At 37.0% G+C, this 26,854-nt stretch overlaps 1 protein-coding gene across 45 annotated transcripts in view; it reads right to left on the bottom strand.

Moving 5' to 3' along the window:
- Nucleotides 1-26,854, bottom strand: part of Ptprd (protein tyrosine phosphatase receptor type D) — a 379,195-nt gene that overhangs the window by 155,981 nt on the left and 196,360 nt on the right. For 18 of the 45 annotated variants that reach the window (XM_032902576.1, XM_032902595.1, XM_032902578.1 and 15 more), the window contains 3 exons: nt 25,189-25,770; nt 12,649-12,782; nt 7,276-7,420 (listed from right to left, as the gene is read on the bottom strand). In XM_032902576.1, the coding sequence (XP_032758467.1) occupies nt 7,276-7,420; nt 12,649-12,782; nt 25,189-25,770 (861 nt within the window). Of the gene's footprint in view, nt 1-446; nt 474-3,906; nt 4,101-4,969; nt 5,276-7,275; nt 7,421-12,648; nt 12,783-25,188; nt 25,771-26,854 lie in introns of all 45 variants that reach the window. The other 27 variants (XM_032902504.1, XM_032902511.1, XM_032902475.1 and 24 more) reach the window with 4 other exon arrangements.

Below are 26,854 nucleotides of genomic sequence, written 5' to 3'. Positions count from 1 at the left end.
ATGGGACAATTTAGCCAGGTACAGATGGAGTAAATTAGTGTCATATCTGTAGTATATGATATAGTGACTATACAACCCTGATGTAGAAAATATTAGTAACCTACATCAAACACCTTATATGACCCATATGGGACAACTCCATTTAAAGCATGCTTCCTCTAACTGTGTCACAAGCCAGAGTTAGTAGCAGAAACCAAAAAACATGCTATAAGCTCATGACCATTTTACACAACCAGTAGCACCATGCTCATTTCACAAGACCAGAAACAAACTGAAAAAAGTACAGACATCGTTAACATCAATTAAAAACAGTCCATTAGTCCATGCAAATGTGATATCCAAGCAAGTGTGATATCAAATCATGATGAGAAAGTGAAAGACTGATGTTGGAGAAACACAAGCATATAAGGTCTGATTGTTCGGCCAAACAGTAAAAATTTACTCACATGTTCAGTAGCATCATCAAATTCCCACTGATTGAGGTTAAGAAAATTGGGGAAGGGGACAAAATAAAAAGAAATGAAGAGAAACTTGTACCCTTATAAAAATGATGTTAGCCTCCTTTAATTTAAAATAGGAAAATACAGTCTTTAAAGCAACATATACACTAACATTCCAAGAATAGATGCATTATGATGTAGACATTCTCACCTCTAAGGGGGTTATGGTAAATATGTGCTATTGTTTCTGCTCAAACTAACACATCTATCAACTAACTACATGGCTTATTAGAAAAATAAGTAAAGCACAGGAAAAACACCTAATGTTGCTTTCCTCAAAGTACTTATGTCAGCAATGTTGATTTCTTTCACAGGTTATATAATTAATTTAAGTATTTTAAATAGTTAAGTAATTTAACTACTTAAATTACTACCTTTTTAAAAATAGTGAAATCATAAGTTTCACTGAAGACTTATGAGAGGTGCTTAAATTTCAAAGAAGTGTCAAGAAAAACAAATGAAATGGAGAGGAGAAAAATTAGAAAAAACGATTAATAAGCAGATGTCAAAATAGAAGAAGAACAAATAAATTTATTAGCCATATAACAATAAAGGCAGAGGTGTAGTTTTATAATATAAGGTAGCTGAAATCTAAAGGAGCCGATCAAAGTATGATGATGCTTTTGTTCCCCAAATTAGAGATTTTAAAATAGCAACAATTACTTTGTTATCATTTTACAATAGAAAAATTGTACTCTAAGAGCAGTGCAATATAGATAAAAATTATAAAAATATAGACTTTTGTGGTTCTCCAGTATTTGAAATTGATTTAGCTTTAAAAATCTCCTTTATGGAGTTTATAATTATCCTTGTGAACCATTAATGGCCTCTTTTCAACCTGTTTCTATAAAATTTCCTTACTATGTATCCATTTTATTCCACTGACAATGGAGTTTTCTGGAAGTTTGAATGAAGGCTTTTGGGGACTGTGAGACACCCAACACAAGAGTGGGTATGAGTCTGAGTCAAAGTTGGGTGCGGTGACAGCTGTGTCCTGTCATCGCGAGACGCAGAGACTCCCTGGGAATTGATTCAGTAGTTCTATGAACTGAAATAGCTAGGTTTAAAACTGTGTGTGTATACATATACAGGTATACATACAGCATTATTTGATATTTATTAAAATCTGTGCTTGCAGGCAACTCTATGCAAGAAGTTAAAAGAAGACCTAAATCTGCCTGTTCTTCATTCTACCTACTACCTATTTTTCTTTAGTTTTAAAAGTACATGTTATTTTAGATAAAATATATCACATGTTAATTACAATATAACCAGTATCATTGAGTTAAATGTTAACAATTAATATTGATTAAATTGACAGATTTAACCCACATTCCAAAACTCATTAGAGCCCTGGTAATAGTCAGAATGTAAAGTTTCTGAGAACAGAAACTGTGAGAACTTCCCAAAAAGTAGACGTCACTAAACAGTAAAAGAACTAAAATGCATTAAAATTTGAAATATAATTGATATCTACATATAATTTTAAGTGATGTTTGCAAAATATCTGCAAACTATTAAAAAATTCCTAAAATTCCTTTAGACAGTTCCATTGTGTTTATTCTGATGAGAATATGTAGTCATTATATTTGCTCATTTTAAGACTTGTGTCTCCCTTTGTTTTGTATATATCTAGTAAATATATTAATGATTAACTGAGTAAAGATTAATATTCTTGATTTGCCTTAAAATGAAATCAACATTTTTTTCTCAAAATATTAACTGAAAGCAAACCTACATATTTTAACAATGAAAAGAGTTGTTGAAAACCCTTCCTCATGTCGGAGGCATATGATGCATTACATCAGCTATGTTTGCAGAAATAGCTGCAAGCTAGTAAGAGGTTTGAGCCAGAGGAATGTGCCACAAATTTAGATCCCTTCAGGCTTTTAGTGAGGATGATTCAAAATAGAAGCAAACATAAACACTTTTGTGAGTTGACAACATAAGGACTTTTTAGGGTAAACACTTTCATTAGCACTGTAGGGGTACACAGTGCTTCATATTTCAGAGATAAAAGAAGATAAAACTGGGCAAACTTGTACATAAGTTTTCAACTGGGTTCCTGATCTTTTCATGCTCATATAAAAAATATTTTTATTTCAAATTTTAAATTTTCACAAACTTCATCTTCTTTCCTGATCAGTCACCATCCTTAAGCAAAGTATCAAATATCTACATTTCCTATAACCACAATATACCATCACTGTCAGAAGATGGCCTGTGGAAAGACAGGCCCTGGGTTATGAGACATTTCCAACAGTGCAGTTAGAATCTGGAGCTTTCCTCCTCCTCCCAGAAAAAACTTGAGGTACAAGTACATGTTCATTTGGGGGGATGACTTTTAAATACCTACAACCTACAGGGAAAATGAAAAAAATGTAATATGCGTTGTTTTAAATCACTGATTACAAAACCAGGCAGGGACACCATGGTTGTAAGCCACTTCCTCAAGGTCAACAGAACAGCTCAAACTACTCATTATTAATAACTCCTTCATTTGTACAGGCTGTGTATGCAATAGTGTGTACAGGGTTGTATGCGTACATATATAAGTGAGGTTGTATGCACACCTGTGTGATTGTGAAGGCCTGTGGACCACCTTGGTATTGTTATTAGGCACTGTCTAGCTTATTTTGACATAGGTTTCTGAGTAGCCTTTAACTTGTCAAGTAGGCTTAATTGGCTGGCCAGAAAATCAACCCATTTCCACTCGTCAACTCTAGGATTACAACTGTATGCACCATACTCGGCTGTTTCATGTGTGGATTTTGAGGAATAAACTCAGGTTCTCTTTGGAAACATTTTATTGACTGGGCATTTCCCCAGCTCACTAGTAATTCTCTTAACTTGGTTCAGGATAGGAGATCATATTTATTCTCTTGGAAACCTTAATATAATTTTTATCACTTCACCTTCTGGGACAGATAACAATTATTCCCATAAAATACATGGCTGGATGAAAGGCAGAATAAAATAAAATACTGAGTTCCTTCCCTTGGATAAAAATATCTGATCTCTAGTAAAAATGTCAGACATTAAGAAATTAGATCAACCTTGGTCCAAGTAATTTAAACACAGCAGAAGGTAGATTCTATCCACCCAAGTGTAGGTTGGAGTACTTTATTTTGATTTAGCCAGGCTCATCATCATTATTCTTTGAAGTGAGGAATGTCAATTTAGACCCAGGCATAAAGTGCATAATATCTGTTTTCTTAAAATGACTTTTAATTAAAATTAAAAGCATCTTATTTCAGTTTGAGTTGATGTTACTTTTAATCTAAAAGGTAATACATAGCAATGGGTTTTTTAAGTCTAAAACTTTGTGTAGAATTGTTTTAAAAGCGACAAAGAGTAAATTCCGGGCACAGACTAGAAGCAGTGTTAGCCAACAGAACAGGCTCACCTGTGCATCAGCCAGCATGACATCCTTCAGCATGGGCTGGCCCTTGGGCTCGCCATTTTCCATTTTCACGTAGTGCACCTGATATCCTCTTATCTGGCCATGCTGCTTATTGGGCACAGGTGAGCGCCACGAGACTTTAACAGCTGTGGCATTGACAGCCTCCACCTCGACTTTTCGAGGAGGACCACTTGGAACTGCAACAACATCATGGGTAAAAGACAATTATAGGCACTCGCCACCGGTGCAGCGAGAGTGCTTTCTTTACTTAAAAATGGGTAGACCCACTATGCGTCATTGAAGAACACACACATCTTCAACTAAGGAAAATGCTCAACCAATCTGCTCTACGTTTTAAGAAAAGATCAAAAACCATGACCGATGCAAAAACCAAAATGGAAGAAGAAGAAAAAAAAAAAGAGTATCAGAGAAATAGAAAAACATGTAAAAAAAATGTACAAAAGCCAAGGAAGATGCTTTGATGTCCAAAGCATTAAAGCACAAAAGAAGTATTGCACTGAAATAATAACAAAAACAGATTTGTTGACAGTTGTGTGGTTTTTTTAAAGTTTTTTTTTATTTAATAGCAGAATAAAAAGATTCTTGACTATATGGATTCTTCTCTTTTTTTCTCATATCAAGAGGCCGTTCCATACAACAGGTGCCAAAAATCACAAGAGAAAAGACAGTAAGTAGGTGTCAGTTTTGAAAGTTAATTCCACAACGAAAGAGAATTCAATAAAAATGCCAAGAAAAACACAGGAGACATTAGTTGGAGGTACAGAGAAAATCTGGATCATAGGACCATAAGAGCAGAGTGTCCCTTTAAAAGGTAGAAAATTGTTGTATTGAAATCGAAAAAGAAAAATGAAAAAAAAAAAAAAAAGAAGCTCAGGATGTAGGAAAGACAGGTCTTTGGCAAAAACTGTTACATAATAGAAATGTTGGATCAAAAATGATGAGCAGAAAAAAAAGATTTTTTTTTTAGAAAAATAACTGTTAGCCTATCAAAAGCAGACCCAGACTGTGTCAGAAGGTGCGACCTGACGGAGCGGAGGCAACATACCATCTTCATCGGTTCGAATCAACACGGACAAGCTCTCAGGGCCAGGGCCGACATCTGTGTGGGCAGTCACAGTGATCCGGTATTCAGTCCATTTTTCCAGCTGTTCCAAAAGGTATTTGGTAGTATCCGAAGGGATTCCCAAAATCTCATGCGGCCTGTAGTCTTCCCCATCCACTGCGGCGTACTTGAGCGAGTATTCAGTGATGATGCCATTCTGCTTTTCCACTGGCGGGGGTTGCCAACTTACCAAAATACTAGTGGAACTTGGGCTGGTGCAACTAATATCTTGAGGAGGAGCTGATGGCTCTTATTTTGGTAGTGAGTTAAAGGAGGATTTGAGTGAAAGGACAGGAGTGGTTGGAAAAAAAAATGATAAAACAAAAGAAAAGGCAAAAATAAATAAACGAACAACAAGGGCAAAAGAAACAAAAATAATACTTTGAAACTTAAAGTTTTTAACATAAATTTATGAACCTTGGCTTAGTAACGTGAGTAAACAAAAAATATGAGTCAATGGTCAAAATAACTGTTAAATAATGAATGGGGGAGATGCATGGAAATGAAACCATGTGATAATAGAGCCTCAAATAAAACCACCTACCTGCAATTTAAATTCTTCTTCTAAACCAACTCCTTGGTATCTCCCATCACCACTAAACTGACTATTTAGCACCCCACATCTCAAATAATTCTATCTTTGTAAACCTGAGATTCCAGAAATGCCATTTCCATATTCATTCTATGTGTTCCTTTCCACATTCTAGAATAAAGAAAATTCATATACAGCACTCATTCGTGGAAGGTTGTTTAAGTGAACAAAGAAACCATAACTGACAGAAGCCCTTCTACTGAAGTCAATGAAAAAAAATAATAAATAAAAACAAAAAACAAAAGAAAACAGAAAAACCCAGAAAACACAGAAGGGCTTACTCTATCTAAAAAAATCTAAGTCAGCCTGACCAGTTTTAACTAAAATTGTTAATCTACTATTGATTGTAGCCCAAAGGAAATGAGCATGCAGAATCATTAAAGAATGAGAATGCGCAGGCTGAGATTTACCTACCGAGGGCAAGGTCAGGCTTGCTGGTTCTGACTGTACTTACCCTATGTCAGCTTTCAGCTTTTTTATTATAACTCTTCTTGTGACACCATTGCTAGTAAAGAATTAGATCCCACCAGCAAATTTTGGTAAAACTGGCATTAATCAGCTATCCCTTACAAAAGGTCAATAACACAGCAATTAAAAATACCTAGTTAATCCCCCAAAGAATCATGACTTATATTATTCAGATATTTATATGATTTACATTCAGTTTCTTTTTTTTGTATACAGTAATTTATCTCAAGTAAATTTACATGAGAGCGAAACCACACACTTTTACTGTCCTTACTAACATAAGACGACCATCTTCTGAGCAATTATTTCCCAACAAATTACCCCCAGTACATCACCATGTCAGGAAGTACAGCTAAAATACTACACACAAGAAAATCCCTGACAACAGTTGTATTGTAAGAGTGGATGGTTAATCATCAATACTTATTACAGAGCGAATGGCGGTATTATAAACCATCACACTTTCCATAAAAAGCAGTCTTTTAGATAATATTTATAGAAAACAATACGTTCAGGGCATGGTGCAGCCCCATTGTAACAACCGTGGCTATGCCGAGGCATGCAAGCTCAAAAGAGAATGAAGTTAAGGAAGCAAAGTAACATTCAGGGCACAGAAGTGCCTTGATTATTTCATTATCCTCGCAATTATCTAAATGAGATTTTCTGTGAATATTCCCAATGTCTACATGGACACTCACAGAGTTTTAAGAAACCAGTCAAGTGCTCTGAGCATTAATCCCGAGTAGAAACAAATATATGACAATTGCTTGTTTTTAAAAGGAAATCATTTTGCTTTTTGGCCACTTCATACTCTGATGTGCTCTGACCTGATTTCTCTGCAGTGTTTTCCACCTGAATTTTGCCATGTAGCCACATCATTTACTGGAAGAGGAAAGACCTAACCATTGCACCCACTTCCTAGTTATGGAGGTCAATTAGCTTCTCTGAAATTTTGTATTTAGGAAGTAGAATGGAGGGTCTGTTATTTACACCATGTTTGGAAACGACACAGGTCCTATCTGTGTCGTGTATCCGGAGGATAATATTATTTGCCACAGAGCTAGCTGCTGAGACTCAGCCCGCTAGCACGTTTGTTCTTCAGTTCAAAACAAAACAAAACATTAAAACAATTGTCAGAAACATTTCCTAGAGAGAAACGCGCAACAAGGAAGCAAAGAGAGACACCTACTTGATTGCATGGTTCTAGCTGATATTTCAGCTGTAGAAGCACCCAGGCCTTGAGGAGAGCGTGCAGACAGGCGGAAGTAGTACAGGCTGTTTGGTTTCAGCCCTTGAAGTCTATAAGATGTGCCTGGCTCAATGGTGATTCGCTGCTGCAAGTAAACAAAGGAGTCAGTCATTTTCCTGTGAGTTGGTGCACATATGGCCTAATAAATGTTTACAACATTAGACGTCTCTCTTAACGACACTGCCATCAGCAGATATCAAAAAGAAACAATATCCAGGACTACATTGGAAATTGTACCATGAAGAAGCCAAAGTTGAAAAGTATTTTTCTACAGAAGGTGGCTGAAACAGAGATACCAATGTTGTTCTTTCCAATGCTGACAACTACCCAGCACTACGAAATAAGAAGCAAGGAGAGGACTAAGCCAGGATGCTGCCCTGAAGAGGTGCTATGACCTCAAAAGCAAAGGACATTGACCAGTCTTGATAATGCAGGATACTGAGCATACAAATTTCCATTTAATTACACACCCACGTTTCTTCCAGGACTCTACAATCCAAATGCAGGGCCAACATATGCCCAGAATTGGCAACATTTCACAAGATGTTATAAAAGAGATGTGAATGACTACGGACATAGGTCAGCATGCATAATGCTGTAGAAGGTCCTGGTTTGGATTTCCTACCATAAATCAAAACAAACAAAAACAAAAACTACACAAATAAAACAAACAGAATAAACAAAACCAAATGTGGTGATCCAGTCTCGCAATCCCACCTCAGGGGCAGTGGAGGGAGGTGGATCAGGAGTTTAAGGTCATTTCAGTACTGAGTTTGAGGCCAACCAATTTTAAAAACAACGAACATGCAAAAAAAAAAAAAGGAAAAAAATCTGAAATTGTTGGTGGTCCTATAATCGCCCGTGTCATTGAAGAAAGCTGAATGATTTCTAAGAACTAAGACAATTACTGTGGGTTTCTTTAGAATAGTTGAGACCATTTTTGTGGCTCAAGAGCCTATAGCTAAAAGACAATCCTTCTCCATACCTGTTAACATTATAGGGGACTTTAAAAATAATATACTTGTTTATCAAAGCTGTGTTTCAAATCTGCCTTTGCATTTGAGTAAAAGCATGTCTGTCTATGAATAATCAATACCAGGTAGAGTGTCACCCAGAGAAAACCATTAAAATACAAACAAATGTTGGTGGGTGGGTGGGGGAGCACTGTCACAGAAACAGAAGGAAGGAGGAAAGTATAAGGGGTTTCAAGGGGGGAAACAGGGAACGGGGATAACATCTGAAATGGAAATAAATAAAATATCCAATAAAAGATAAAAATACAAACAAATATGTAATTGAACAGAGGCATAAGCAATCTTAAGCCTTCTTTTCTAACCAACTAGTGCTTGCTAGTCACACAAATGGATTCAGACAAAGTTAATTCAGATATAAATGTGTAGAAAACATTTCTAGAGTGCTTTGGCTATTAAATATAAGGATGCGTAGAAACTTTAGATTCCCCAAATAGGAAAACAGGATCCTGTCACCTAAACAATTGTAAAGCATAGTAGTACACGGAGAACTACTGCCCACCATAAGCTCCAAATGACTGTTATATACACCTCAATTCATGTGGAAGGGAGGGAAGGAGGGAGGGAGGGAGGGAGGGGAAGGAGAGAGAAAGGAGAAAAAGGAGAAAAAGAAAGGAAGAAGGGAAGGAAGGAAGGAAGGAAGGAAGGGGAAAGAATTTTACTTGATATTGGTGAAGAAATACAATAATTTAATATTGACTTACTGTATACACCTCAGAAAAACAATAGCATAAGATTTGAATTTGTATCATGAGTAAACATAATTAGTTGTCTTTTTTCACTTTTTTACTGGTTATTTTATTTATTTACACTTCAAATGTTATCCCCCTCCCTAGTTTCCCCTACACAAACCTTCTATGCCCTCCCCTCCCCCTCCCACTGTCTCTATGAGGGCCCCCACCCCATCCACCCACTTCTGCCTCACTGCCCTAGCTTTCCCCTACCCTATGTCATCAAGCCTCCACAGGACCAAGGGCCTCCCCTTCCAATGATGCCAGATAAGGCCATCCTCTGCTACATATCCAGCTGAAACCATGGGTCCCTCCATGTGTACTCTTTGGTTAGTGGTTTAGTCCCTGGGAGCTTTAATTAATATTGGTTTTGTTACCTGTGTGGTTTATTTTTTGTGTCTTTGTTGTTGTTGTTGTTGATGATGATGATGATGATGATGATGATGATGATGATGTTCAACTAGAAACAAGCAAGGGTTATCTGGGAAGAAGAATCTGAAACTGAGGAAGTGTCCCATCACACTGGCTTGTAGACAAGCCTTTGGGACATTTCCTTGATTAATTATTGATGTAAGAGGGCCCAACCCATTGCAGGCAACCACATCCTGCCTGGCATTGGGTCCTAGACTGTACAAGAAAGCAAGATGAGTAAGCACGGGGAGCAGGTCAATAAGGAGCACTCCTCCATGATTTATTCTTCAGTCCTTGCCTTCTTTTGTGAATGTCAGCCGTGACTTTTTTCTGTGATGGACTGTGGTCAGGATACCTAGCCCAAATAAACCTTACCTCCAAACTCAACTAGTACAGATATTGGTACCAAGAGTAGGGCATTGCTGGGCTGTATCTGAACTGTTATAGGTTCTTTCTGGGAGTAGGGTGGAAGAATTTAGAAATTTCGTCTGAAAAAGTCATTAACGCAGAGCTTAGTAAGATGTTCTGCTGGAACTTGAAAGGTAATGTGAGAGCAATGCAGACATAGAGGAGTGACCTACACAGTCTTAGAGGGGAGTTTAAGAGTCCTTTAAAGAAGCTATTGAGGCTGTTTGTGCATTTTGGATCAAGACTCTGTGGTTTCTTGTCAATGATATTGAGGACTCAGTTGTCATTAACAAGAGATCAATATCAGTAGACTACTGGGACAATCCATGCTGTTTATTTGGGCCTGCAAAATTGGCTGTAATTACAAAGAGACTAGCCTCAATGAAGTGACATCTAGCAATTTTTTTTTTCATGGTGAGAACACAGAAGCGGTGGTCCATTTGTGGTCCAAAGCTGTCAGCCAAAGTTGGTAATGTCTACTACTCCCTCAGATGTTATTGGTGATATGAGAGCTGCAAGATTAGAGGGGTCATCGAGAGCAGCTGGGGCTTGGCACTATAACACAGGTCAGGGTCCCTAGAGAGATCCTAGGCAAAGCTTAAGTAAGGGGGCAGTATATGTTACAGTGTAAATTCTCGGACAATCGAGATGCCAAGGCTGTGGGATGACCCCCAAAGATAGAAGCAGATGCAACCCAGAGCTGACCTGAGCCTACAAACAAGTTGCAGATGCTGTGAATGGCAGAGGCAGAGAAAGCTGACTAAGTCTTTTAGAGCCAATAAAAAAGAGAGAGTCTAAGACTTCAGACGCTAACCTATTTACATTGTTTGGTTTTGGGTTTGCTTTATGTCAATTGTAACTAAACCCTGGCTCTTTTCTTTTGGAATAAGTATGTAATTTATTTTTTATTTTACAAGAAGCCACAGTTAATGGGCGTTGGGCTTTTAAGATGTTGGATTATTTAGAGATTGAATTTTAAAGTGTTTAGAGCTGAGGGACTTTTATAGTTATACTATGTTTTACTTTGTAACATTAATGTGAACTCAAGGATAGAAAGGAAAGGAAGGATAGTGTGGTTTAATAGTGATTTATCTGTGTGGTAAGTTGACAAGGGTCAATTGTGCTGTTTAGCTGTTTTTTTGGTTTTTTGTTTGTTTGTTTTGTTTTGTTTTTTTATTTTTTTTTGCATTTGATATAACCTGGGGTCATCTAGGAGGAGGAAACCATAATTAAGAAAATACCTTCATCACATTGGCCTGTAGGCTAGTGTATAGGACACTTTTTCAATTAAAGATTACTGAGGAGGGCCCATCATATTGAGGGTATGACATAGTCCTGGGCTGTATGAGAAAGCTCAGACACATCTCTGTGACTGACTGTATTTAGGGCACCTAAATCAAATATGTCTGTTCTTCTCCAAGTTGCATTTGGTCATAACCTTTATCGAAGCAACATATTACAGATAAATACATTACTAATTTAAAAATCCATTTAGTTTAAAAGTGATGCATAAGCCGGGTGTGATGGCACATACCTTTAATTCTGGCATTTGGGAGGCAGAGGCAGGCAGATCTCTGTGAGTTCAAGGTCAGCCTGGTTTACATAGTTTCAGGGCAGCTAGAACTAGATAGTGGGAGTCCATCTTGGAAAAGAAGCAAACAGTAAGGCTTATTCTTCAGAATAAGTTTCAGGATATGTAATAAAACAGAAGTTAATAACAATGAAGTAATTTATTATAGAATACAAAACAAGGTATCATATTTGAATTTATAGTACTTATTAATTTTGTGAGGTTGTTTAAAACTTGGAGGAAAACAAAGTTTTAGATGACTTTTTCTTTAAAAAAAACAAGAAATATAACAAAATGAGTTACGTGGATTGAGTTTTTAATATGGCTTTATAATTATTATTATTATTATTTTTTGCCCAGTGTTTCTTATATGATTGCTCAATATATCCTACTGTACCATTAGGAAACTGATCTCCTTCTAAATAAATCCAAATGAAAGTCAAGCTTAAGGATGAGGACAGGCACCAGGTCCTACCTGTCTCAATTCAAACATCATCTCTGCCAATCATTAATGTGAAACTTTGGAAGTTTTTTGCAATTTTTCTTGTTCATCTCTTTTCTTCCACATGAAATGGGTGAAAAAAATAGTATATAAACCAAGAGGCTGTCATGAGAATTAGATAATTTATTAGTAAAACTCTTAAAGCTGTGCTTGTTAATAATAAATGTGCAGGAGTTTGAGTTTTATTTCTATACATTTAGCAATCTATTATTTTACTTTCAGCATAGTAATATTCATATGTTTGCATAATGGCCTAAATGAATACTATGAGGAATTACAGAAGAGAATTGAAGGTATCGCGCTACCTTGTGGATTTTCTGTTTTCCTATGACCTGATACTTTTATAGTATGGAGCTTGGAAAACTGATCCAAAAAGCATTTTACATGAGACAGAGTAGGTGAGTGGGTAGGGAGCACCCTCATAGAAGCAAAGGAGAGGGGGTATGGGATAGAGGGGTTGTGGAGGGGAAACCGGGAAGTAGGAAAACATTTGCAATGTAAATAAATAAAATAACCAGCAAAAAAAAGCATTTTAGTTGGAACAATAGGTAATATGACATCCAATCTCGAAGGCTCCAAATAACCATTGGAGATTTTTTGGTTAAGTTCCTCTTTTCATGTGTAAATCTTTTCCACAAAGAAAAGATTTGTAAGTCTTACCTCTTCTCCTGGATCCCCATCTCTGTAGACCAGTTCATAGCTGGCAATGGTATCTGAACGTGGCGGTGTCCAAGACAGCAAAATACTTGTTTCAGATTCAGGTTCTGCTTTGAAGTTTAGTGGCTGTCCTGGTACTAAAAACAAGGAGGCAAAGGACTGAGCTCACCATCATGGCCAGTATTCAGGAACTCTTCTGGCTAAGTACACGTACACTTAATGAAGACCAAGGCATGAATACTGCCAGTTAGGGTTCTATGAGAAGAGACATTTGAGATATAAGGGCCTCCTTGAAGACAGTTCATTTATACTTCTCAAAAGGATAAAAGTCATGTGATGAATACTGTCTCCATCCTTGAGTAGTTTAATATGCACACAATATGAAGTTGCGCACAGTATAAAGTAGTTAACAAGACCATTATGTCTACATTTCAGAATTCAGTTGTAAAGACAGTAAAATTGTGGATTTCCAATAATATTGTAATATATAATTCATATAAAATACACATAGAGTCCCTATTACATTTTACATACTTATTTTTCTACCTATAAATAAGTATAGTTCTCCCCCCTCATTAAGGAAACTTCGTTTGCCATCAGATGGAAACCATTATAAAAACATAGACTTGATCAAAATGCAGAGTTGTGGAACACAGTCCCAACTAATACATCTACAGCACAACTCCTTCACCTAAGGATCATGGGTCATTGTGGGAAAGGGACAGAAAGATTTTAAAAAACAGAGGAACAGAGAGTTTGGTATGGGAATTTTGTCTCCTAAAAATGTCAGACGCTATCCCCATGAAGCCACTAACATGGCTGCCTAAATGTGACCTGGAAAAGCATGATATCCATAAACATGCTAAGGTGAAAGGGCAAAGCTCAGGAGGCCTCAGTCCGAGTCAAAGAACTACAAGCAACTAAGTAAGGAATGCTGAAAATAGGAAAAATGGTCTTCCCCAGGGAAGAGATACAAATTGATTATCTAATACCAAATGGTCAACCTTGAAATCATACACATAGATTAATACATTATACAATCTGGAGCATTATACAGATATCAGGTTTGATATACATATTCAGGAACACACACATGCACACACACACACACACACACACACACACACACACACACACACACACTCACTCACACACTCTCACTCAGACCAACACATAACAACAAAGAAAGGGACACTTTGAATTTGAAAACGTGGGAAGTATGTGGAGGATTTGCAGGGAGGAAAGGGAAGAGGCAAATGTTGCAATTGTATTATAATATCAAAACCTATAAAAAGAAACATTTTTACATATGCTTAAGAGAGCCTGAAACATACCAAGTGCCAATTACATAGTTGTGAATATTACAATTGAGTAAAAAAGGTCTCTATGACTTCATGTAACATTCAGTATTATTTCCAATTTTGTTGGTTTGAGCGGAAATCTTCCCCATAGGCTCATAGGGAATAACATATTTAAAAGGACTACGACATGTGGTCTTGTGAGAGTAGGTATGTTTTTGTTAGAGAAAGTTTATCACTGCGCCTGAGCTCTGAGGTTTTGGAACCTTATGCTGGCCCAGTGGCTCTCTCTTCCTGATGCCTGCCAACCTTCAGTCTCCTTCTCCAGTCCCACGTCTGACTGCATACTGCCATGCCTCCCTCTGGGATGACAATGGACCAATCTCCTTCTCCAGTCCCACGTCTGACTGCATGCTGCCATGCCTCCCTCTGGGATGACAATGGACCAAATCTCTGAACTGCAAGCCAGACCTAATTAAATGCTTTCTATTATAGGAATGGCGGTGGTCGTGGTGTCTCTTCTCATTAAACCTTAACTTAGACACTAATTATGCCTATAAAATTCTACCTTGACCATTAATAGATTGTACAGGCAATAATAAACCCTCAAAATTTTATCTTAAATATTTAGATCTTAGAAAAGAGTTAGGAAAAAATAAAGCAGAGCTGTATTATATATAAATAGGTGCGTATACCTATTTAAAGCATTAGATTAAGTTTAATTAATTAGATTAATACCAACTGATTGCCTAATGCCAGATGGTCAACCCTAAAATCCTATAAATAGATGTAACATTATACAAATTGATCAAGTTTCACATATATATTTTGGATCACATACAGACATGCACACACATATACATGATCATACACACAGAGACAATGCATAACAATGAAGAGTCATTAAGTTTTAAAGCATTAGAGTGTAATTATTTGACTGAATGTAAGCAGAGTTATCATCCCTAGTAGTTTAGTCCTAAACTATTGCAAATTAGTAAGATTACAAGATGTAGTCATCATGAACTTATGGTAACAGAAGTCAGTTATGATTCTCATGGCAGTCACTCAGTCTACCTGTTTATTTGAAAGAAACGCACATGAGATATTATAAATAATCAAACCTTATTTAGCTTAAAATACTTTAATTAATAATGTTTCGTAATCCAAGCTTCCTTACTAAAACCTGTCCATGTTAGCTATGCACGAGGAATGATCCATAAGACTGAGGTACACCAGGCCTCACTGGCACATCTAGCAGGCTGCTTCTGCCACTGTGTTTTCTGATTTTTGGTGTCCATGCTTGTTTTGTTAATTGCTCAATAATTTATCCATTAGCCCTAATATTAGGGAGTGTTTATGTATGTTGTGACTGAATCTTTCTATATTTTCCAAGATTCACATGAGAAATGAAGTGTATTTTATAAAAACCAAGAACAAGAGCATAATATAACAAGAATAAGTTAGGCCACGGGAGGCAGAAAGGAACTTCCAAAGTATTTTTTCTGGTTTCTTGAGAATGCACATTCTGAAACACAAATGAAATAACATGATTCATAGATGATATATGATAAAAATGTAGAAATAATACTATAGATATAATTTTCACTGGAGAAGTCTTTGTAGGTACAGAATGTATTATTTTTTCTTTTACAAGTATCTATCTGTAACATGATTACAGAATAAGGAAACCTTACTGCTTTTCTTAAAGGGATTTAAAGTCTATTTCTAGGAGCCATAGCCATCAGCCTCAGTAACTGTGCGTGCTGTGAAAAAGTGCCTCACTCATGTTTGCACTAAGGCTCGGGGCCACAAATAGTCCTCGTCTGCCCCTCTCCTCTCATCCCCCTACCTCAAAGTCTGTACCATGAGATTCTCATTAATTTGGTGCCTCTGGGAACTGCTTCCTGAACAGGTTATCACTCTTCCCCAGCACCTGCCCAGTGAATGACCTCACATAATCATTCAGACAGAGAGACAAAGACAACGGGACATAAAAGATCAAGGGGCAAAGCAAGGGGCTCAGAAGGAAATAAAAGCATATGGTGACCGGCAAACGGCAAATGCATTATCTGACAGGGAGAAGTCAAAAGCCTGGCTCATGCTACAGTGACAGTAAAGAGCTATAAGGCAGGGGGGATACTTGTCACTGGGTTCCACTATCCAGACAATCGATCAAAGGGTTGCTTGCCGTAACATTCAAAGGAATATGTGGTAGTCACTAATTCTGCTATATCTCATTGCTTATTTCTTTCCCCATTTCCACCACTTTGTGGAATAAAGAAGACTGTGCTAACATGTGACTCAAGCCAAAATTGGAACCCAGTTCCGAGTCCAAGAAGTAGAAAGAGAGACAATTCCAAAGGGGCTCTGGACTAGTCACTAGAGTTAGGATTTGTTCCCTGCCTAAGGCTAGCAAGTTGACACTGACTGAAACCATCTTAGAAACATAATTAACTTTTGCTTACTTACACTGTTTGGCTTTTGCTTTTAATTTATCCTTCCTGTATTGCCATTTGGTCTCAAGGTTTCATTCTTGTTTAGTGACACATCTTCAACTGATCTAATTCTGTTTGGTTCTGTAAAAAGCTCTTACTGCTAAATAATAAATTGAATAGGAACATCGATATCCCAGAGGGGACAGCTTCCTTTCCTTTTGTAACCTTTGGACAATACAAGTGTTAGCTAGATGACTTAATGGAAAGTCTTGACATGTAATAGGCAAGAAGGTTTTCTTCCTTTTCATTTACAGACTCATTTTGAAGTGGTTTTGAGGATAGGTTAAAGCACATTTCTAAACATGCAGTAGAGATCTAAGTGCCTCAGATAAGAAGTGCACACCTAGATGAATAAGAATAGTCTATCGGGGCTTTGGACCAACATATCTACCCGAAGAGAGACATCAACCCTAGGTAAGCATCAGTAGATTGATACTTAGTAGAATGAGTGCCCAGCCAGGCCCAACATACAAATATTTCTTTCTTTTTTTTTTCTTGTTCAAAATTTGTTCAAAAGATATTAATGTATTTTCTACATAAAAAAAAGCTTTTCAGGTGTCAGTGATGGAAAAATGTTGAATTCACAAACATAACATCTAAAGCATCCATTATTCAATAAGTTAAACTCAGTATATACAGCAGAGCTATATGTTACCCTTTCATTCCATCATGCTCATCAAGAGCTTATGGATGCCAAAAGTCCTTGGAAATTGAGGGAAGAACTTAGGGTAACCTTTCTTTGGGTTTAGTTTTTAAATTAGAAACAACCAACATGAGTTGAAGCTTCTTCATAGGAAAAAGAAAAACTGCTGACAAATAAATGATATATTTTTAAGTCCCCAAATATGTTGTCTAAATGCTCATTATAAAAATATACACGCTGGAGTCTGGAGAGATGGCTCATCCCTTAAGAGCACTGGCTGTTCTTCCAGAGGTTCTGAGTTCAAATCCCAGCAACAATATGGTGACTCACTACCATCTGTAATAGGATTCTATGACCTGTCCTCTTCTGGTGTGTCTGACGAAGTGTACTCTCTCTCTCTCTCTCTCTCTCTCTCTCTCTCTCTTTCCATACATATATATGTATGTATATATGTATATATATATATGCATGTATATGCAGTGTGTGTGTGTGTGTGTGTAACTATTTTAACGAGACTCAATATTAACATAGTTGCTTTCTTCAAACTATCCAGAAATAAAGAATATTTTATCACCTACCAATTTATATTACATAACAAATTTTGTGCCAGAAGACCTGTTTTACACCTGTTTTAGGATTTTACTGCTGTGAACAAACAGTATGACCAGGACAACTCTTTTTTTTCTTTTTCTTTTTTGAATATATTTCTTTATTTACATTTCAAATATTATTCCCTTTCCCAGTTTTCTGTCCATAAATTCTCTATCCCCTTCCTCTCCCCTATATGGGTGGTTCCCCCCATCTACTCCGCTTTATCCCCCCCTGACATTCCCCTGCACTAGGGGTCCAACCTTGGCAGGACTAAGGTCTTCCCCTTCCACTGGTGCCCCAACAAGGCTATTCACTGCTACATATGCAGTTGGAACCCAGGGTCAATCCATGTATAGTCTTGGGGTAGTGGTTTAGTCCCTGGAAGCTCTGATTGGTTGGCATTGTTGTTTTTATGGGGTTGCAGCCCATTTAGCTTAAGACAATTCTTATAAGACACCATTGAATTGGGACTGGCTTCCAGGTTCAGAAGTTCAGTTCATTATCATCATGGTGAGAGCATGGTAGCATCCAGACAGGCATGGTGCAGGAGGAGCTGAGAGTTCTAGGTCTTTATCTGAAGGCTGCTAACAGAATACTGGCCCACCCCCAATGATGATACACCTATTCCAACAAGGCCACACATTCTAATATTACCACTACCTGAGTCAAGCATATAGAAACTATCCCCATAGGCTTGTTCAAACAGATGAGCCTATGGAGGCTATACCTTCAAAGAACCTCATAATCTATAGCAGCCTGAGCAATGTTAAAAATCAAAATTTCAAAGTCTCTTCTGAGATTCATTCAATCACTTAACTGTAATCCCCAAAGCAAGGCAGAAAACCATGTTGGCAAACTCTAAACTCTACAGCTCCATGGCAGATGTCAGAGCAGTCTTCAGATCTCCAGTTCATTTTTCATCTTTGTTGACTATAACAAACTTCTTTCTCATGAACTGATCACACTTCCTGGTATCAGCTTTCCTTGACAGATAGTCCATGGCTCTGGCATATCAAACATCTTGGGGTCTCCAAGGCAACTTCAGTGTTACAGCTTCATGTTTCCATGTCTGGGATCCACACATGATCTGCTGGGCTCCTCCCAAGGGCTAGCATATTTCTCCAGCTCTGCCCTCTGCAGCACTCTAACTTCAAGTTGATCTACTCCACTGCTGCTGCTGTTCTTGGTGATCATCTCATGTTACTGCCATCACCAATACACTGGGGTCTTTTGCTGCAACTAGGCTTCACCAGTAGCCTCTCATAAGACCTCTTCATGGTGACAAGCCTCAAATCCTTTGCATGACCCCTTCAGTCCTGGGTTAACAACTGCAACTGAAGCTGTACTTTCACCAATGGCCTTCCATGGCCTTTCACAGTGCCAAGCCTCAGCTGTTCTTCATGACATCTTCATGCCTTCAAAGCCAGTAACTCTTATACATTACCAAGTACAGCTGTAGGAGGTACAGCCTTGGCTATCTGTGGAGCACAGCTTCTTTGTGCTCTCAGAAAAAACTTCCCAGAAGATTACATCTCAGTGGTGCTGGTCTCTTCTTAATCACCACTAATACCTTAGCACCTGCTAACTAGCATCAATTGTCCCAGTGGTCCCTTCTGTTCTCTACTCTAAAGCCAGAGCCACTTGGCCAGAGCTGCTGAGTTCTGCTGCATGCTGGGACTGTAGCATAACCCCATTGTTCTATTACATTATCACCAGCTTTGTTTCCCACCTTCTTCACTGCCTACCTAGGCTTGTCTGTCTTGGAAGTCGCTCTGTAGGCTGACTTTGAACTCACGAGATCTGCATGTCTCTCTCCTAAACACTGAGATTAAAGGTATGGTTGACCCAGCCTAGATTGATGTTTTTTTGCACCTAGAATTTGCTCACAGATTTGCTTGTCTTTGCCTCCTAGGAGTAAAGTTTTGTACTACCATGCCTGCACCTAAACTTAGCTGGGAGAATCTTTCCCCAAGGACACTACTCCCTAATTCAATGCAATGTCCTTGAACATGGGATTCAGCTCCATTCTACTTCCTGGTGCTCCTTTAAGTGAACCCTTGAACCATATTTTGTTATGTTTCCTTTCTCAACGTGCTCCTTTTCTTTAAAATGCTCTTCTTAAGGGTGAACTTTAGTAACTACACAACAGAATTTACACCAGGCTGTTTTGAGACCTTTTTCAAAGCAATTAATCTAAATCTCTTTCCTTTAGCCTCAGGCAGACTCTTCAGACAATAACAAAAAGCAGCCACATTTTTCACCAAAATACAACAAAAACAGTGTTTAAACCATATACTAAAATTCTTCTCCATTGAAACCTCTTTGGCCAGGTCAGCACAGTTCAAATCACTCACAGCAACAAAGTCTTCTATATTTCTTCTAGGATAGACCATTAAGGCCCACTTAAAGCATTCCAATGCTTTCCAAATCCAAAGTCCCCAAATCCACAGCAAAAGCATGATTAGGTCTATCACAGCTATACCCCAGTTCCTGGTACCAACTTCTGTCTTAGTTAGGGTTTTACTGCTGTGAACGGACACTTTACCAAGGCAAGTCTTATAAAGGACAACATTTAATTGAGGATAGCTTACATGTTCAGAGGTTCAACTTATTATCATCAAGGTGGGAGCATGGCAACATCTAAGCAGGCTTGGTGCAGGTGAAGCTGAGAGTTCTACATCTTCATCTGAAGGCTGCTAGGAGAATATTGGTTTCCAGGCAGCTAGGATAAAGGTCTTAAAGTCCACCCCCACAGTGACATACCTACTCCAACAAGGCCACACCATCTATAGTGACACTCCTTGGACCGAGCATATACAAACCATCATAACACCTACATTCCTATTTATTAATATATACACACTTACATATACTTAAATATATAAATTTATAGACATATTTTTCATTCATATATATATGTATGTATATATATATGCATAGTTTTCCTCTCAGGTTTACCTAGTAGACCTCATTATTGACATTCCTTTTTCTTCTTGCACTAGATTTTATTTATAAACATATTGTCATTTCAGGTAGGAGCTTTTCTGTGTTGTAACACTTTCTGCACTAATTAACTGAACATCAAGGAAAGGAAACAATTTTCACATTACTAAAACTGATGAGAAAATAAAATGCACATCTAGAAATTTAAATGTGATCACTATATATCAAAAAAGGAAATATGCCATCACTATAAAAATTCAAATTGAGAAAAGAAGAAATAAACATGTAGTAGATACTTCATTAAAGTTATACTTAGGCCTGGGGAATAGCAATTTTGGTAGGAGCATTGTCTGTGTAAAGGTGAGGACCAGAGTTCACAATCCCAGTATGAATACAAAATGGTGGTTATGTCCATGCATGCTTCTTGTCTCAGCACTGTGAGGGCAGACACAAGATAGTCATTGGGCTTGCTGGCTACCATCTTATTCCAGGTGAATTGAGAGACCTTTTCTCGGGCCAATAAGGCAGAGTGTAAAAGAGCTTGAAACCTGATATCACTCCACTGAACTCTGCATGAATGCATTGGCATTTGTACCTGTACACATATATGTGCACACATTACCTAATTCACTGCACACCTTCATACATAAATATATATACACAGTGTGCACAGGTAAATAACTAATAAACAAAATATAAAGAAATAAAACTATACATAAACAATTCTTATATTTGGTTAGTTGTATTTTACTTGACAATTTAATGTCCACAAAGAAATAAAAATAAGAATTATTAATCCTAACATAGAATAATAATGAACTGATGAATATCAAGTACTTGCTTACTGCTACAGTTACTCTATTGTAATATAATATAAATAAATGAAGAACTAAGGAATTAGACTGATTTGCTAATGCACTAGAAGGCATCAGTGTTTGTGTAAAATTTAGTGACTGTCTCTGAAGTGTCCCTACCAGACTGCAAATTCATCTCAGTGTATTGTAAGAATGAACATAGCCAAAGTCAACAGAAGCCTCGTTTTTGCTAAGGTAACAAGTATTTTCAGGAGGCTCATATTTAAAAACATATGTATCCAGCACACTGGCACATGATAGTGAGTCAGAGTCTGATAGTAAACACAATTCAAAGCAAAGTGTCTGATCTGAGAATGACACAACATATTGTCAACTGTCAGTAAATGTAAGTACAAAACGTTAAGTTTTAAAATCATTCACAGAAAGCCTTACATTACAATTAGCTTTTTGAGCATTAGAATGCAGGCCTTTTCTAGTTTGCTTACATTGGCCTGGAGAAATAAAGTAATGAAATGGTTTAAAAAGTTCTAGACACCTATGAAAGAACATTTCTCACACTTGATCTTCGCCAAAAGGCCGAGAAGCGATAAGAACATTTCTCAATGGTGTTGTTTTTTTAACAGTGTTCTAATTTTAAAAGTTTGTGGTAGAATCCTTAAAATTCTAAAAGTAAAATGAGAAGGTGGTGTACATCTCTAATCCCAGTATTTCGGAGATGAGGCATTAGAAATTCATGGTGGTCCTCAGAGGCACTGTGAATCTAAGGCAATCTCCATCAAATTCCCTTAAAGGAGTTTGAAGACTTGTCCAAATATTATTCCAAATGAGATCAGAAATTCTTCTAAAAGAAAGCTCAGAAATGACTCAACTCAAAATTTAAGGGTTACCATGTCTGTTAGCAAGAATTTAAAGCAACATTTATTTTAATGCCTGACAATGCAGTTCCTAAGACTTATCAGTTCTCTGTTCCTTCTACCAAAGATAGTCATCCTATAAGATTACAATAACCAATTCCTGAAAAGTTCAAAGTTTATTCTTCTCTTTCTAGATGTTGTAGTTGAAATAGAAGGGCTGGGACTGTCTGTATAAATGTTTACCTTGTCAACATCCATCCATTCTCCATATCGTCTAGTTAAACTAACTGTAAGTAACAATCACTCCAGAAAATCGAGCTATGGAAAATGGAGGGGACCCATATTTCTAGAAAACAACAATCTTAATAAAAGTGTATTTTATATCTAAATATTTTTGTCAGCTGAACTAATAGTCACAGACAAGGGGAAGTGCTCTTCGGATTAATCATAGAATAGACATCACGATTTAATTTTCTCCACCACTAGGAATGCACTACATAAATATCCAATTTCGATCCGTCAGGATATCAGTTGTTCTTAGGTAAAATGCAAAATGATGACTTTTCTATTAAAAAACACTTTGTTTGAGACTCTTTTTTGCTTACCTATTCACTTTTGTACCTGGCTTCAACAAAATACAGAATGCTGGTGTTGGGGGATCATGGCAATAAAATGAAATGAGCACCTGTCAGACACAGATGTCAAAGTACACGTTTTGGTTTCAATGTAATTACAACAAATTTAAATTATTTTGAATGGTATGGTTTTATAGATTTACTAAAACAAAAACCATAGGGAAAATAATGTTTTCCCTAGATTTCTATATAACCATCGAAGAGGATTATTTGATGCTGGTAACACACTCTTGTATATTCATGATTCTAGGAATCATCAGGAAGGAAATGAGAAGGCTCAGCATTAACTTAACATCACCAGAACTGATAACCTGGCATTCCATAGTTGCCACTAATATCCCGGGCCGTTGTTAATGAAGATTACAGGACAAAACCAATCACGGTGCTACTTGGTGAGGTGTATTAGACTCCTGACCTAGGCAGGCATTGGTACTCGGCCTTTTTACATCTCCCTGAGTATTCAAGCTACAACTACAGAAGGTGGCTGGAGATGACTTCATGCAAAAATCCATTTGTCAGAAAGAGATGGAAAGAGAGTGAGAGCTACATAGCACACCCTCATATATTTGAGTACATTTTCTAAACTTTGCAACTGAATTAAACAAGACCTTCCAAAACCAAATTTATTGGATTAAAATAACTCAAATGTCCTCTCACACTGCTGCAACTTCCATAAAACTATGCTCATGTCCTCTGGTAATAACAAAAAAAATCCAAAATATACTGTTTAAATATCACTTTTACATTTTTTACTAAGTTGGGATAGGATAAGTTTCTGTAATTCAGTATTCTGAATATAAAGATATTCATGAGTCTTAGGGATCTGCATATTTTGACAGAATTTTGTTTTAGGAAAATCTTGTTTCTTGGGTAGTTAAATCCTTTGTCCCCTAAAAATAAATTAAAGCATTGCAGCTTGTTAGCCTTAAATTTGTGGTTATAAAACTTAGCTAAATCTAGCGACAGAGTATAACAATGTTTTTAAGAACAATGCTTGTCCTTTAACTTTATTCAAACACTTGAAATAGTTCAGAATTGAAATTAATTTTAATTTTTAAAACTTTTGTAATTTTAAATAATGATAAAATTTATATACTCTCTAGGTTTATTTATCCACTAAATACCTAGTAGATACAAAAACACTAAAACTATCACATTAAAAAATTCCCCCTGTTAAAGATGATGGTAATTAGAAGTCTCCAGGGACTTTTGATTTCCCTTATACTTAGTAACCATATGACCTAAACCTGCTTTTTTTTTTTGACCCTCACTATACTTGCTGCCAAAGTCATATCCTCTAGTTGAATTAATCCATATATCATGGATATAGATATATATGTATATATATATCATGGATTAATATATATATTTGGATATATATATATCTTTGTTTGTTTAAGTTGATTCTGGTATTTTATCACAGTGACAAAAAGCTGACAGAAAAAACAACTCATCCAAATTCACCAAGCTTGGCTGTACCTTAAGAATTAGATTGTGATTATGTCACTCCAACATTAGGGTCAAAACATGAGAAAAGCTCAAAGTGCATCAGAATGCCCATATATTTCCTTGATATTTTATGGTTATGGAGCTGCTGGATATAATAAAAAAATCTTTAACAGTTCACACATTTAAGTGTCAGGATAAATTAGAACAATATTCATAGACCTCTATTATTTTCTAATGAGAACCTTAAATTAGTCTACAGCATTTTCTTACATATTGATATACTGAACAAATAAATACCCAAGAAGAGCAAACACCAGATAATGAAGGGATATAGATTTGCTATAATTGTGGTGAAGCATACGCTTGCAGTCATCTTCCATACACTATGGCAAGGGAAGAATCTGTGAACAAGCTCAGAAGAACCAAATAACAGCAGTAAAGTAAAATAAAGCAAACTTGGCTGTAAATATGCTTGAAATTTAGGGTTACAAAGACAGGAAGTAAACACACCAGGTCACAGGACTTACAAAGGCTATGCCAGCCAGGAAAATAAGTCATGAGTGCATTCCATCAGTGAAACCAGAGAAAATGTATTAATGCATAGTCAGGATTAACAACGTGGTGCTTGTATATACTAGATATTGTATGTAGTAATGTGGCCCTTCTAAAGATTCTTAGAAAAAAGGGGGCCTAAATTTTCATAGATTAAGGCAAGCTTAAAAGTAAAATGTCTAGGCTTAAATCTCAATGACTTAGATTTACATTATCTTTGCTGTTTCTTTCCAAGCCACCTACCCTAGTCCCATCTTGTCAGACTTACCTCCTGTCTGAGTGATGACTTGTATATCACTAGAAAGGGGACCATCTCCAATTGAGGTAAAAGCCAGGACTTTGACAGAGTATGTTTTTTGGGGTACTAAATTGCCAATAGTAGTGATTTGGCTATCTGCTACATTGTGTTTCATCCAGTTGTTGACATGCTGAGTGGGGTCCATTGTATAATAAACTCTATATCCTTGGATCTGTCCATTTGGCTCCTCAGGTTCCTTCCACTGTACCAGAATGGTGGTAGAGCTCAGCATGCGTGCCTGAACGTCCCGTGGGGCACTGGATGGTGCTTGTTCTGAGGTCTGAGTTAACACAGGTTCACTTGCGGGGCCTCGCCCAATGTTATTGACAGCCACAACTCTAAATTCATAATCCGAGTAGGGACTTAATCCAGCAACACTGTAGCGTGTGGTTGCTATCCCATCAATTTCTTTATATGGTTCTTCAGAATTTTTAGGCTTATGCTGAATGATGTAGTAAGAGACGGGCTCAGGATTCCCAGAGTCCCATGTTAGTGTGATGCTTGTAGCTGTGCTCTCAGTCACCACAGGAGTTCCTGGAGGCTTGGGTAAGGCTTTAGGACAGAAAAAAAGATAATGACTATCTTTTCTAAGTATTACATCAATCATTATATCACTCTACACTACAGTTAGTCTGACCAGATTATATACCTATTGAAGATTTATCCAGATGAAGCAAAGTAACATATCCTAAGACAGCAGCTCTCAACCTTCTTATTAATGCAACCCTTTAATACAGTTCTTCATGTTAGGGGTCCCCCAATCATAAAATTATTTTGTTGGTATTTCATAGCTTTAATTTTACTTTTGTTATAAATCCTAATGTAAATATTTGATATTTGAACCCAAAAGGGGCCATGACCCACAGGTTGAAATCTGCTGTCCTACTAAGTCAAGAGAACAGTATAATACATAAGAGGTAGTCCGGATCCCATGTTACTGGCAGATCTTGATGACATTTTGGGGGTTGTATTCAAATCTACCACTTATTTACTATGTGATCCTGGATAAATCACTTAAATATTTTTGGCTTTAATTTCCTCATGTGAACACTGGACAAGCTGTAGTACTGGAGTTGTACTATACAGTTGATCAGCTACATTTCCTGTGATGATTAATGAGGTAATGCAATAATATGCATACAGTTTGAGACTCTCAAAAACAGTAACTGCAATTAGTGTAATTTTTATTTTAGATGCTTAGTCACTTGTTCTCGAATTCAGTACATTAATATTGAAAATAAATACCAATAAACATTAAATATAGAATATATGCAAATGAAATTAAGTTGTTATTAATGGACTAGTACCCAAGTGCTTTTTTTTTATTTGTAAGGAATTATGAATTTGTCAGTGGATCTTAGTTCTGGATCAATCTGTGTCAACTTGACACAAGTTTGAGAGTTATCTGAGAAGAGGTAACCACAATTTAAAAACTGCTTCCATAACACTGGCCTATGGGTATTTTCTTAATAAATAATTTCTATGGGAGGGCCCAGATATTGTGAGTAGTGCCACCCATGGTCAAGTGGTCCTGGGCTATATAAGAAAGCAAGATGAGCAAGTCAGCAAGCAGTGATCCTCCATGGCCTCTATTTCAATTCTTCCTCTAGGTTTTCTTGGCCTGACTTCCTTTAGT

This window comes from Rattus rattus, chromosome 1 (assembly GCF_011064425.1).
Source record: "Rattus rattus isolate New Zealand chromosome 1, Rrattus_CSIRO_v1, whole genome shotgun sequence".
In the NCBI taxonomy this organism is placed as follows: Eukaryota; Metazoa; Chordata; class Mammalia; order Rodentia; family Muridae; genus Rattus; species Rattus rattus.
This window is presented reverse-complemented; position numbering and strand designations above follow the sequence as displayed.